We start from the raw sequence: 14,351 nt of genomic DNA, 5'->3' as shown, positions 1-14,351 counted from the left end.
ATATATAACTCTTTCAAATCAATAAGATAAACAGCCACTTTATAAGAGGCAATATATTTAATATAAACTACAAAACATATATAAATGGTTAATATGCTCATGAAAAAATGCTTAACATCATTAGTCATAAAAATGCCATTACAACCAAAATAAATATCATTAGAATGGCTTAACTAACAACTGCTGACAGTCCCAAGTCCAAGTGCAGCATGTTCGGAGCGCTCAGACGCTGCTGGTGGGCGCACGAACTGGTAAGGCGACTTTAAAAACCAATTTCGAAGACTGCTAAAACTGAACACATCCAATACTGTGACCTCGCAGTTCCGCTCCTGGATACACGCTCCACAAAAATGCACAATGTTTCACCCAAAGCCAGGTACCAAACCACATCAACTCCCATCAACAAAAGAAGAGATATGCAGTGACTCATTCATACAATAGAGCAAATAAACTGCAGCTCCATGCAACATAATGTGGAGCAAAAGCCACATACAAGAGAGTACATTTTTTTTGAAGTTCCAGAGTGGTCAACCCTGGGCACTGCTGTTAGAAGTTGGACTGCTGGTCACTGCCGGGGGCTGGGGTGGAGGGGACCCAGCAGGGCACTGGTGCTGCTCACGGTTTGTTTCCTGTTCTGGATGCTGGTGGCAAGGGCATATTTCATTTTCTGGAAAAATTTATCTAGCTGTTCACTTATGATTTGAGCGAGTCTTAAAAAACCGTTGAATGAAGGCATCCACACTCTGCATTTTGCAAGACCCCGCTAAACTGCCTTCCAGAGAACTTGGACCAGTTCCCTCAAGGCGGATGGAAGTGCCCATTCCCCAAACTCACCAGCAGCGAGCATCATCAATCCTTTTAATCTGGGCCAATCTGATGGGTGAAAAGTGATGTCTCCAGGGGTTTACTTCATGCATTTGTGAGAACAGCAAAGGGACAGCCCCACGGGGAGTTTTGAGCACTTATCGGAACAAACATCTCCAGGTAATAAAAGGATAACTTCTGTATTGCTTGTTAAGGGCCACAGAGCTCACCCTTGAGAGGCTGTGACCCCTGGGTTTCCTCAATTCTCACTGATGCCCTGACAGCTCCTTCTGACCCACTTCCCAGGATGGACTAATTGGGTCAGACACCAGGAGATGCTTAAGGCTTCCCGGTGGACACTGGATGGCTTTCACCTTTAGCACCGCCTCCAACACAAATATGAAGAACTGTTTCTTGCCCACAGGACACGTTTTATGCCTTAACACGGAAAAGAGGAAAAGCAAGAACAGTTCTGGCTTGCTGCATAGCTCAGTTGGTTGGAACGTCATCCTTATACACCAAGGTTGTGGGTTTGATCCCTGGTCAGGGCACAGACAAGAATTAACCAATGAATGCATAAGTGAAACCAGGAACAAATGCTTCTTTCTCTCTCCAAAATCTATAAAAAATAACAAACACAGTCCCAACAAGACACGATGTTCTCAGGTTTGGCTGGATGGAGGTAGGGAGAGCTCCAAGGTTCTCCCTTCATCTATTTATTTCTCTATTTTTACTACTTTGGGTTGGAGAACACAGATGGGAGGTAGAGATTTGATGACAAAAAAATAAAAAAGGTTTTTAAAGATTTTATTTATTGATTTTATGAGGGGAGGAGGATGAGAAATAGCTGCTTCATTCACTGATTGCTTGGCATATGTGCCTTAACAGGGCAAGCCCAGGGTTTCAAACCAGCGACCTCAGCATTCCAGGTCAGCATTCTATCCACTGCGCCACAGGTCAGGCCAGGCAGAATGGAAAAGGCTTGAGAGTAAAGCCACCATAAACAAAGTCAGAAGCAGCAGACTGGAAAGAATGTTTCTAATATCTACAATGAAGCTGAGAAGCCAGAATGTATGAACAGCTTATTACAAACCAGTAAGAAAATGACAAAGAACCTTATCTATAAAAAAAAAAGTCAAGAGCTGGAGCTCCTCCTCAGAGAAGAGGAACCACAGCGGCCCAGAGCAGTTTTGAGATACCAGGCGCACCGCAGTCGCGGAATCGGGTAATGAAGTCAGCGCAGCCTGCCTGGAGGACGTCTGGGAGAATCAACCAAATGACCTGTATGTAGCACCTCCAGGACCTATCCCAGATACACAGGATCTGGAAATGACACAGGCACAGGGCTTTTCACGCCAGCTTTGTCTGTAGGAACACGAGATGAACCGTCCCTCTGCACAGGCCCATCAGCAGCACGTCAGCCACGCAGCACAGCGAACAGGTCTATCCCTCTTCAAAAAGCTCTCCCAATCATACCAAACCCAAGTTGCAGAAACACAGGCGTATAATCCCGTTTTGAAAAATGGAAACACTCCATTTCTATGTGCACCTGATTGAATAGTCATACCAGGTGCCATGGGATGACGCCATCCTGACCCGTGGTCACCGGAGACCAGTGAGGAGGTGGCTGGTCCAGTCCCTGCGTGGAATGGCAGTGCCCGGGGTCGAATTCTGGGTCTGTTTTATTTTTTTTATTTATTTTTTTTGTATTTTTCTGAAGTTGGAAATGGGGAGGCAGTCAGACAGACTCCCGCATGTGCCCAACCGGGATCCACCCGGCATGCCCACCAGGGGGCAATGCTCCGCCCATCTGGGCATTGCTGTGTTGCAACCAGAGCCATTCTAGTGCCTGAGGCGAGGCCACAGAGCCATCCTCAGCGCCCGGGCCAACTTTTGCTCCAATGGAGCCTCTGCTGCGAGAGGGGAAGAGAGAGACAGAGAGGAAGGAGAGGGGGAGGGGTGGAGAAGCAGATGGGCACTTCTCCTTGTGCCCTGGCCGGGAATCGAACCCAGGACTCCTGCATGCCAGGCCGACACTCTACCACTGAGCCAACTGGCCAGGGCCCCGGGTCTGTTTTAAAGAGGGAGCTGATGGGATTGGCTATGAGTGTGAGTGCAGGTGGGAGGGGCAGGGACTCGTGAAGGGCGTGGCCAGACTGATGGGGGGCACTGCTCTGGGCCACTCAGGGCCTCAGAACTGTGGGAACACAAAACTCCCCACAGTAATGCTCGAACCCCTTGGTTGGTGGTGTGGGGGCAGGCAGGAAGGGGGGAGAGAGAGGGAAGAGATCAATATGCGAGTGCTAAACGCTGAGCGAAAGGGTGCATCAGGTATAAGCGGACTCGGTGAGAACTGCCAGCCCAGGGGCCCCGAGTCACTCTGGCTGGGTTATACCCGAGATGGTTGGGCTGCAGGTGTCACTGCCAAGGAGGCAGCTGGACATGGGAGTGGGGTGGGGAAGGACTGGGGTCAGCCAGCATGGGCCCACCAGAGGCCAGCATGGACAGAGGGAGCAAGGGCAGGGCAGGGCGTGAACACTGACACCCCCTCCTCCCCAGTTCTCCGGGCCAGAGCAGGGTCTCCCTTGTTCAAAGGAGAGCAGAGGTCCTGAGCATAGACCTGGTGGAGAGCAGGCCCCAGGCACCAAGATCCTGGCCTGGGATCTGAAGTCCTTGTTTGGCCACACGGATCCCAGGAGCCCTCAGCTGGTAGGAGAGCCCACAGAGCAGCAGCCGCTGCCCCCGGGTGGACGGAGCAGCTAAGGCTGGCCTCAGGATGTCAGACCTTACTGGTGGGGGAGGGACCAGACCGCAGTTCTGAGCCCAGGACAGGGGTTAGGGAGGAATCCATGCCCTGCCCTGGGCTCCCGCCTAGCCGGGCTCACACATGCTGCCGCCGATGCCGCAGCACCTCCGTGGGTGTGAACAGAAAGTCCTTCTGACAGGCCTCGCAGTGGTACGGCCTCTGCAGGGCCGAAGTCTTCTGCTGCGGCTCGAGGGCGGCTTCCTCAGTTCCTGAGAGAGGGGAGGCTGAGGGGTGCTCTGCTGCGGGCTCGCACCCTGACCCAAACCCTGGGTGCCCGAGGGACTGGGACCTCCCGGCCTTGGGGAACCTGGCTCTCCCTCATCCAGGAAGCCTTCCTTGATTAATACACGCACACAGAGTCATGTCTTTAGTCTGTGTCCCAGGAGAGAGATGGGAAAACTGAAAGATCCAGTCAAGAGCCCCCTCAGGTGGGCCCACGCACTGTGGCAGACACTGGTCAGGGCCTGCCCGCTACGGCATCCTCGTCTAAACAGAGGATGCGGCCAAGGTAGGGACAACTGCAGGACAGAAAAGAACAAGAGACACAGCCACAAGAGATGGAGAAGCAGAAACACAGAGGCGACCCACAGAGAGACCAAAGAGACAGACAGAAAGAAATGAGAAAGTGGTAGCCCTCCAGACTGTCCCCAACCCGGGCCCTGGGCCAGTGACAAAGCCCATGGTGGCCCCAGCCAGGATGAGAGGGTTGAAGATGTCAGTCCCCAGAGTGTCCAGTGAATGCTCAGAAGCCCAGGAAACAGCCACGGGATGGACAGGTGGCCGGATAGGCACGGATGCCCCCACAACCACGTCCTTACCTGGGGGGCCATCCTGCGGGGCCTCTGGGCAGGTGTTCTCATGGGTGATGCGCTCCAAGGGCGTGAGGGGCATGTGCAAGCCACAGTGGGGGCAGGTCCAGAAGGTGCGGAGACAGTCGCTGTACAGGTCTGCGTCACTCTGCAGCAGGCAGGCTGTGTCAGGGCTCGGCCCCTGTCCCTGCCCCCCACAGACAGCCTGGGTCCCTTCCAAGAGCCCCTCGGGGCTGGCAGGCCCCATTCTGAAACTGCATCCCTGGACTAAGTTGAAATGTGGTTGGGGGAGCTCCCTAAAATCCCATCCTCAGGGGCAGGAGTGGGAGGACCAAGGGGGTCCATGCTCACCGTGAGGCAGTTATAGGTGAGGAAGTCAGTGACTGTGTAGCCCCCTTTGGTGGGGTGGGGAGAAAGGGTAGAGCTGCCAAAGAGGCCGGGGAGACTGGGAGCAGTTGTGATGGTCTGGGGTCCCACATAGAGGTTCTGGGTTTCTAGCCCTGTGAGCTGCCGGAGACTGTAGGGAACCTGAGGAAAGAGAGACAAGAGATAAACTCAGGGAGACACTATCAGCACCTGGATCCAGCAGTGCCTGAAGCCCACCCCTGGGCTTTTTTTGTTATGGAGGCCAAATTCTTAAGCCAATCACAACACGCTTTCAGACACTCATGACCAGCCTTGTCTAAAACATGCCCTGATGCCCCCACCCCATTTCAACTCCCTTTCCCAGGCCCCTCCCTGTTCCCTGCCATTTGTGGGACCACATCCAGACCGTGAGTCTGGCCACCTTGCCCCTCCTTCCCCCAGCACGTCAGCCTGTTCCTCTTTCCCTGGTTCACTGGGTCTCTCCACTCCTCCAGGATGTCATCTGGATCGTGCCCTAATCCCCTACCCCTGCCACACGTAGTAAAATCAGGATTAATTCTCAACTCCCACTTAAGAGGTAGGGGGGCTGGTTTCAAATCTGCTCTCTCCGAATCCTCCTGTCTGTTCTCCATGGGCCGATACCTCGCAGCACCCTCTTACATCCTGCAAGCCCAGCTGCAGGGAGGGGCCCTGCGCAACGCCTGCAGGAGCCACTGAGTAGGCCTCTGCAGACTGAGGGCTACAGGTGAACAGTGTGGTCTCTGGAGCCAGGCACTGGGTCAAATCCTGGCTCCTGCCCTTACCAGCAGTGACCTTGGGGTCGTCATCACCCCCCCCCCATCTGAAAACTCCCAATGTGCATACATTAAGTGAACTGGAAGCCGGGTCAACCCAGCCTTAATCTCCATGGTGGACCCCCTTCTGGGCAAGGGTGGCGCAGGTACCCAGGCAGTGGTGGGTACCTTGGATGCCATGAACTGCAGCAGCTCCCTGCTCAGGTCCGCCACCTCCTGGCGGCTGACAGGAGCCTCCTCCTCTTCCTCTTCATCCAGCTGCCCCCGATGGGCCTGATGGGCCAGCTGCCGGTCCAGGGTACTTTCCCAGTGGGCACGGAGCCGCAGGGTAGCTGCCAGGAGCCGGACAGCACTTTCACTATCTGCAAGCTGGAGCTCCAGCCAGCCATCAGCCACCAGGCGAGAGCAGTCACCATTGGTGTCCAGGGACCGACTGAACAGCAGGAGGGACTGGGAGAGAGGGGGCAGAAAACAGGCGGTGGGTGCAAGGCAGGATGCCATCTCAGGGGACCCCCATTCACCCATCCACCTGCCCATCCATCCACCTACCCCTCCATCTACTTTTCTATATGATGTACCCGTCCACTCCTGCCAACATTTACCAGATGCCTACTTTGTGCCAGGCACTCACTCGGGGCTGGAGATACAACTGTGACCAAGACAGACCGAGTCCCTGCCCCCATGGTGCTAATATTCTACTTGGAGAGACAGACTAAGAGGGGTCAAGTAGGTATGTTCAAGAAGAGGGGTCAAGTAGGGTATGTTCTAAGAAGGAAGGAAGTCATTACCCGGGCTGGGGGCAGACAGCAGAGGGGGCATCTATATCTTGATAGGCTGGGGTTACACGCATGTGCGCCTTTGTCAACCCTCATCAAATAATGTTCCTAACATTTGTACATGTCACTCTATATACATTTTACCCTAAAAAATACAAACAAACATCAGATGCACATAAATGGGACACATGCTGAAGCATTAAGGGTGAAGGGCACTGATATCAGCAATTTACTCTGAAATGCATTGAGAAATTCAAAAGAAAGCCCACCTACTGAAATGAGTAGGGAGTGGACAGAGGACAGACGTGTCATCAAGCAAAAGGCCAATGTCATTTGAAGGGTCTTGGGAATGAGGGTATGAGTGCTCACCATACACTTCTTTCAACTTTCCTGTCTGAAAATCATCAGAATATGTCGAGGGAATTCTACGGGATGGGGCGGGGGCAGGTGGGTGGGCCAGGACTGGCGGGGGTTAATGTTTTGGGGACTGGATGGTGGAACAAGACTGTTCAACATGTGTTCTGTCTACTTTGGTATGTTTAAAATTCTGTTATGAACAAACTGGGCAGGGGGAGAGGGAGGGGGGAGACGGAACTACCAGGCAGCATTCAAACCAGCAAATCTTCATTTCCTCCCCAAGGCTGCTGGTGGGCACCGCTCTGCCCCCACTAGCTCGTTCCTGCTTTCCAGCAAAGACTGAGCATCCGACCCAACTCTTTGTATTTATTTGTGTTTCTATTGACCATCTGCCTCTCCCGTGCATTGTGAGCCCCACAACCGCAGCCCCTAGACAAGCCATTACTGCCTGGGCCAAGGCAAGTGTTTAGAATGAAGGAAGGAATGAGCACAGCTGAGCACCTTAGAGCTGACTTCCACAGGGTCAGTGGAAATCAGTGTCAACAAAATCACCTGCGTTCAGGGAGCCTGAAATGTTTCTCCTTTCCCTTAACATTCTCTGGGGTCATAGTGAGGGGTCCTGGTAACGGGACACCCATGGCCCTGGCGCTTTGGCTCGGCCACTTGCTCACTGTATGGCTAAGGCAAGCAGCACGTGCCCCCTGCCCCAGCCCAACCCCCCGAGCCTCATCTTCAGCTCTATAGCAGGAATCACAACCATCCCTGGTCCCGCAGGGTGGCTACTGTTCTTAGGATGCTCGCTCTCTGGCTACAGGCACCTATGCAAGTATATCTGCAATCCGAGCAAGTGTTCAGCTTCCAGCCCTGTCCAACCATTTGCTCCCACCTCCCTGTTGGGCTTCCTGTTTCAGCCCCTTGTCAGACCCTGTCCCAGCTCTGCTCCAAACCTGGGGGGAGGGAGGGGGGGATGCAGCTCTAGTCCCACCTGCCTTGCTGACCTCCTTTTTCTCTGACCTTATCTCCAGCAATTCTTTCTCCCACCAACTCTCTGCTCCAGCTGTTCCCTGTGCAAGCCTTGCATGTGTGTGCCTCAGGGCCTTTGCACTTGCTGTTCCTGCTGCCTAGGGCAGTCTTCTCTCAGAGATCCCTATGGCTCTCTCCTCTCTTTATTCAGGCCTTTGCTCAATTGTACCTTCTCCAGATCACCTTATTTCATACTAGAACCTGCTCCTATCCTCACCCTCAACCCACCTCTCCTAATCTCCTGACCCTATTCTTTTCATTTTCTGGAACACTTGCCACCCTCTAACCCTCACTAAGCACTGTCCTATGTTTATTGCTGTTTTCTGTCCTTCCTGCCAGATGTCAGCTCCAGGAAAGCAGGGACTGGGCCTTGTTCAGCTCACTGCTGTGTTCTCAGCACCTTCAGTAGCTCCTGGTACATAGCAGGCACTCAACAGGGAATCGTGAAATGAAACAACCCCAGCCACCAAGTCTGCGGCTGATGCCTGCAGTCAGCCAGTGGAGGTGGAGGTGGGGGTGGGGTAGCTCGGCAGGCCTGAACCATGCACATGGCCCTGGGAACAGTCATCACACCTCGGAGCTGGAAGGTGGGACAGGACCCACCTGGAGCGCAGGAACGCGGACACAGTTCACCAGGTATGGTTTATTGGTCTCTAGCAGGGAGACAAAGGCGAGGAGCTGGTGCCTGCTGCTCATCTTGTCCTTGTCATCTGAAAAGATGAACAGCATGGCTCAGGCCCACCTGCCCGCTGATGTCCCACTCAGACCCCTTATGTCCATCTGTCCCCTGGGAGCTGCCTGTCCCCCAGGACCACTTACCCACTTACATGTGTAACGATAAAATGCCTATGACTTAGTTTTAAAGTCATAGTAAATATGACCTGGGCGATTCAGTGATATTGAGAAATATTGTTAATTTTGTTAGGAGTGATAACAGCATTACAGTAATGCTAAAGACAATCAGTATTATTATTACTAAATGATATGATGTCTGAAATATGATTTAAAGTACTCTAGAAGAAAAGAATAAAAAGTAAAGGTAACTGCCTGGCCTGTGGTGGCGCAGTGGATAAAAGCATCGACCTGGAATACTGAGGTCGTTGGTTCAAAACCCTGGGCTTGCCCGGTCAAGGCACATATGGGAGTTGAAGCTTCCTGCTCCTCCCCCCTTCTCTCTCTCTCTCTCTCTCTCCTCTAAAAAAGGAATAAATAAATAAAAATAATTAAAAAAAAAAAAAGTAAAGGTAAGGATGGCAAATGCAGCTACAGAAGCTGGTAAGGATCTGTCTACTTGGATGATGCATAGAATTTTTCAAAATTAAAAAATAAAAGAAAGCCTGACCAAGCGGTGGTGCAGTAGATAGTGTGATTGTTGGCCTGGGATGTTGAGGGCTTAGGTTTGAAACCCCAACATCACCTGTTTGAGCGTGGGATCATAGACATGACCCCGTGGTCGCAGGCTTGAGACTAAAAGTCGCTGGCTTGAGCAAGAGGTCACTGGCTCGGCTGGAGCCCCCGGGTCAAGGCACATAGGAGAAGCAATCAGTGAACAACTAAGGAGCCATAACTATGAGTTGATGCTTCTCATCTCTCTCTCTTTCTGTCTGTCTCTCTCATGCTTGAAACAAAGGAAAACAATGTAATAGAAAGAGGGTAGCCCTGGCTGGTTGGCTCAGCGGTAGAGCGTCAGCCTGGCGTGCGGGGGACCCGGGTTCGATTCCCGGCCAGGGCACATAGGAGAAGCGCCCATTTGCTTCTCCACCCCTCCCCCTCTCCTTCCTCTCTGTCTCTCTCTTCCCCTCCTGCAGCCATGGCTCCATTGGAGCAAAGATGGCCCGGGTGCTGGGGATGGCTCCTTGGCCTCTGCCCCAAGTGCTAGAGTGGCTCTGGTTGCGGCAGAGCAACGCCCCGGTGGGGCAGAGCATCGCCCTCTGGTGGGCAGAGCGTCGCCCCTGGTGGGCGTGCCGGGTGGATCCCGGTCGGGTGCATGCGGGAGTCTGTCTGACTGTCTCTCCCCGTTTCCAGCTTCAGAAAAATACAAAAAATAAAAATAAATAAAAAAAGAAAGAGGGTAAACTAGCTAGGAATTTCCAGTAGTTAATTAAACATTAGGAAAGTTTCCAATTCTATCTCTGATGTTTAAAATTATAAATCTTATCTTTTTGAGTTAATATTTACCATTTCAATAAAGGAACGCATGTTCCTTTGTTTACAAGGGAGAAAATGAGCTGCGCTCCAGAGCTCAGACCCAGCGCACACCCCACCGCCGGGGCAGGATGAAGCCAGAGAGTTCACAGAGCTCATGGACAGACTTCGTGACAGGTTCAACACTCGGTCCTGGGAATGGCCACTGGACTCAGGTCCAACCACGCCAACCAGGGGGAGGGCGAGGCTACCGTGGAGGTGAACTCGCCAAGGCCGCCCAGCCAGACCTGGCTCTTGGGACCTCCCCACCTGCTCGGCCGCCCCAGCAAAAGCAGAGTGTGGGAAGAAATGAGGGGTGACCGCAGACGGCAGGGGTATGTCTCCCCACTCAGGATCAGTACCTCGGCTCCCTCCACCGCCCTTGGGCTTGGGCTCCTGCTCCTGTGTGTGCAGCACCTCGGGGTTGCTGGCGAAGATGCAGGTGGGGTGCAGCACGGTGCCTTGCTTGGCCTGAGTGTGGAAAATCTGGAGAGGCCAAAGGCAGCGCCAGGTGACAGAGGCCCTCGGACTTGCCCTTCCCGCAAGTGTTGCCCACAATACTTTTCCTCCACCCTCTTCGCATGGTTCCCCCTACCCATCTCAGCTCAGAGGTCCCCCCTAGGCTGGTCAGGGGCCCCCTGTGCTCCCCCAGCCTCTGGGCTCCCTATCCCAGTGCCAACCACTCTGGGTCTCCTATCCAGGACAGGTCTGCCCCTCTCCCCCCACTGGACCGAGTGCCCCATGAAGGCAGGGCCAGGGCTGTCTCAGTCCGGGCCACATCCCAGCACAGAGCAGGTGCTGCGAAAGTGTGCTGAATGCCAGAACACACACGGGGCCTGGGAGCAGGACGGAGCCCACCTGGTCCGAGTCCTTGCGGCTGCTGTTGAACGGGTCTGGGATGGCGAGCTGGGGGTAGAGGCCCCGGCCCAGCACCAGCTTGAGCAGGGCCACCTGGTCCCGGGTCCAGGCTGAGCTGGCGGCCGCCTGCAGCTGCTCCAGGTCATGCCGCAGCTTAAACTTCACATCCTGGTGGGAACATGGAGGAAGGTGGGGGTTTGTACCAGGACACAGGAACCCACAGAGCTCTGTAGACTGCTGGGGCCAGGTCCTGTCCACAGAAACCTGTCTCCCGAAGTGAGGCCAGGTCATGTCCCCAAGCTGGTAAACTCCACCCCCACCCACCCCAGGCCCAGACGGCCCCATGGAGCCCAACCTGGATGTCCACACTGTCGCAGGCCCCCCGGGAGGCCAGGCCCCCGTCCTCATCACTGGAGCAGCCGCCTTGCTCCTCCTGCAGCTGCAGCACCTTGCGCCTGCGCGCCCCACCCTCCTCGTGCCGGCGCTTCAGCTGGAACAGCTCCCGGCGCTCCCGGCGCCGCTGCAGCCGGCTGTAGCTATTTGCAGGCTTCGGGGCCTGGGCCCCGGCCAGCAGCCCATGGTCCTCCAACAGCTCCTGGGGACAGATGAGGCCTGCATGAGGAACACAGGGCAGGCCGAGCGGGCGGGCTCTGGACCTACACGTGTACAAGTGTGGCCTGCCACTTGCTGGCAAGCGATGTCACCCTTCTGAGCCACAATTTTCCGAAAGCAGGGATGCTCCCAGTACCTCCCCACTGAGGCTGCTGCAGGCTAAGATGCGCCCGATCTTTGCACGGTGCAGGTGTAGGTGACCGCTCTGTGAAAGAGTGCTGTCGCTGCTGTTGGCCAGGGACAGGAGGGGACAAGGAGGAAGGAGAGGAGGCCAGCGATTATCACCCAGGGTCTGCCTTGGGATCCCATCATGGCCTTGGTGAGGCTCCGACCTGTCCCTGAAACCAGCAGCACCATCTGGCAAGTGGGAACTTGTCAAAATGCCACATCCTGGGCCCCATCCCAGAAAATAACTGAGGGCCATGGGGGTGGGGCTGGGAACCTGGATTTAACAGACCCCCTGTGGGGATTCTGCTGAGTTAGAGACACCCGCCCCTCGCTGGGCTCATACCTCTGTCAACGGTCTCCGAGTGATCCTGCTGGATCAAACCCTCTCGTTTCTCACTGAACCTCAACCAGTGAAGGATGTAGGATGTTTTGTGTGTGTGTGTGAGAGAGAGACAGAGAGACAGAGAAAAAGAGAAAGGGCCCCACCTTTCATTAGCTTCTCAGTGTCTGGGGCCCACCGAAGATTGAACCCCAGCTCTAAAAGCCAGAGACATTGAAAGACACAAGAATGGTCAGGACAGGCCTGACCTGTGGTGGCGCAGTGGATAAAGCGTTGACCTGGACTGCTGAGGTCTCTAGTTCAAAACCCTGGGCTTGCCTGGTCAAGGCACATATAGGAGTTGATGTTTCCTGCTCCTCCCACCTTCTCTCTCGCTCTCTTTCTCTCCCCCCCCCCTCTCTAAAATGAATAAATAAAATCTTAAAAAGAAAAAAAAAAATAGAATGGTCAGGACATCACTGGGCCCCAACATGGGGACCCCTAAAGTTGCACGGGAGACCTGCCTACTCAGGGCCTCGATCCGCCCATCTGCCACCAAAGGTTAACGGGTCACCCAGGGATGCCCGCATTTTCCTTTCATCCCATGGCACACACACAACCACTGAGAAGTGTGTAGCAGACCTTCTCGTTCTCAAGTGGAAAGATGGCCACGGGCTATTAACGACACAAGGAAGGTACAGAACCGCATAACAATAGCAAGAAAATTGCACACACTCACATGTGTGCTCAGTAAGTCTGCACAGGATTGCTACCACTTTCCCTGGTCCCAGAGGATAGCTGAGGCCCAGAGAGGCGCAGAACCTTGCCCGCAGAACCTTGGGACGTCTGGCTCCAGAGTTGATCCTCTTAACTACTGCCCTGTGCTGCTTCCCAACACTCAGCCCACGCGCCATCTCAGCACTCCTGCTCTAGAGGGCGAGGGCCTTCATGAGGACACAGCATAGGACACGAGCCGGTACTCCTCCAGCCGCCCTCCTGGATTTCCACCCCCACTCCTGGCCATCAGATGGTGTGGGAGGGGGGTGCAGGCTGGGACCCTGACCACTGTTAGAGAGGAAGGAGGCTGTACTCCGGAGTGTGCGCAGGTGCACCCGCTCTGCCTCCCCTCTGCCCCTGCTCCCAAGCCTCACCTTGAACTGGCGCCGCAGGTTGGCCATCTCGTACAGCCGATGCTCCTCTATGCCCTGGCGGCGGCACCACTTACGTGAGTTTCTGCTCCGCTCAGCTTTCACCTGGGTGGAGGTGACACAGGTGTCAGGTCCTGGCCATCGGGCCTGGGAAAGGGGCGCAGACTCCCAGCCAGACTACCCAGCATGGGTCTGAATACCAGCCCCTGGGAGGATGCAAGGCAGTGGGAGACCTGCCGGCCCTCCCTGACACCAGCTTTCTTCCATCTTCCGAGTTCCAGCCTCACTGCCCCTTCCCACAGGAACCCCTCCCAGACCACACTGGGTCAGACTCCCCTCCAGGTTCTCTCAGCCCCTTGGACTCCCCACTGCAGCCCTTCTGGGAGGTTACTGTCCAGGCACTAGTCTGACTTCCTGTACTGGATTGTGAGCCCTGGGAAGACAGGGCCAGGGTTTTTGCTCACAACCAGGGCCTCAGCATGACCCGGCACAGGACCAGGCCCAGAGTGGGGCTCAGGGATCATGTTGTGGGATAAGCAGGTACTACCCTCAGACCCTGGACTTTCCTCAGAGGGCACTGGTTGTAACTGGTCTTTAGAACCCAGGTCCCCCTCAGCCTGAGCTCTGCAACCGCTGGCCCTGAGCATGGAAGAGGCCATAGGCTGGTGGGGCACGAGGAGCCACGTGACAACCCTGCACAGAACACTGAATGACAGTCCGACAGGGTAGACCTGCTGCCAGCCTCACCTGCACCCAGGTGTTGAAAACATTGAAGAGCGTGAAGGGGTCGCCCTGGTCACTCTCCAGGGGCCGCCGTGCAGCCGCACATTCTGGGTTGCTCTGGGCACTGCGGGTGAAGGGCGACTGGACACTGAGCGCGGCTGCGATGGTGAGCACGGGCTCCGCCAGGTGGAACATGGCACCCAGGATCAGCATCTTCCCTGGGGGGCGGGCAGCCAGCTGAGCTTACCCACCCACCTTCCCTCCATCCCAACCACACAGGGCCCCTAAAGCCAGAAGGACACATGGTGCTTTTGGTCATGTGACCTTGGGTGAGGCCCGTCTCCCCAGCTGTAGGTTGGAGACAAGTACGGTGCCGCCTCCTCGGGCCTGTGGTGGGCACTCTGAGCACTGGCAACTGCGTTTCTCTTTATTGCCGGCTCCCCGCACCCCTCACCTGCTGCCTGGCTTTGTTTGTTCCCAGCACTCACTTTGACCTGCCCTGGTATTGTCCTGTCCTCCCCCAAATGTGACCACCATGCCAGCTGTAACTTGGTCTGCCTGGCACACAGCAGATGCTGAGTGCTGCCCCTATGTCAGTACAAAC

The 14,351-nt window shown here is 55.0% G+C and overlaps 1 protein-coding gene across 5 annotated transcripts in view; it reads right to left on the bottom strand.

Annotated features, from left to right (window-relative positions):
* Positions 1 to 524: 524 nt before the first annotated feature.
* DHX34 (DExH-box helicase 34) overlaps positions 525 to 14,351 on the bottom strand; it is a 56,168-nt gene continuing 42,341 nt past the window's right edge. For all 5 annotated transcript variants that reach the window (XM_066373854.1, XM_066373850.1, XM_066373849.1 and 2 more), the window contains exons 8-17: positions 13,772 to 13,965; positions 13,028 to 13,129; positions 11,133 to 11,372; positions 10,778 to 10,945; positions 10,282 to 10,405; positions 8,339 to 8,445; positions 5,748 to 6,029; positions 4,771 to 4,947; positions 4,429 to 4,567; positions 525 to 3,819 (exon numbers count right to left, since the gene is read on the bottom strand). In XM_066373854.1, the coding sequence (XP_066229951.1) occupies positions 3,686 to 3,819; positions 4,429 to 4,567; positions 4,771 to 4,947; positions 5,748 to 6,029; positions 8,339 to 8,445; positions 10,282 to 10,405; positions 10,778 to 10,945; positions 11,133 to 11,372; positions 13,028 to 13,129; positions 13,772 to 13,965 (1,667 nt within the window). In that variant the 3' untranslated portion in view covers positions 525 to 3,685. The remainder of the gene's footprint in view (positions 3,820 to 4,428; positions 4,568 to 4,770; positions 4,948 to 5,747; positions 6,030 to 8,338; positions 8,446 to 10,281; positions 10,406 to 10,777; positions 10,946 to 11,132; positions 11,373 to 13,027; positions 13,130 to 13,771; positions 13,966 to 14,351) is intronic.

Source organism: Saccopteryx leptura, chromosome 3, assembly GCF_036850995.1.
Source record: "Saccopteryx leptura isolate mSacLep1 chromosome 3, mSacLep1_pri_phased_curated, whole genome shotgun sequence".
Taxonomy (NCBI): Eukaryota; Metazoa; Chordata; class Mammalia; order Chiroptera; family Emballonuridae; genus Saccopteryx; species Saccopteryx leptura.
This window is presented reverse-complemented; position numbering and strand designations above follow the sequence as displayed.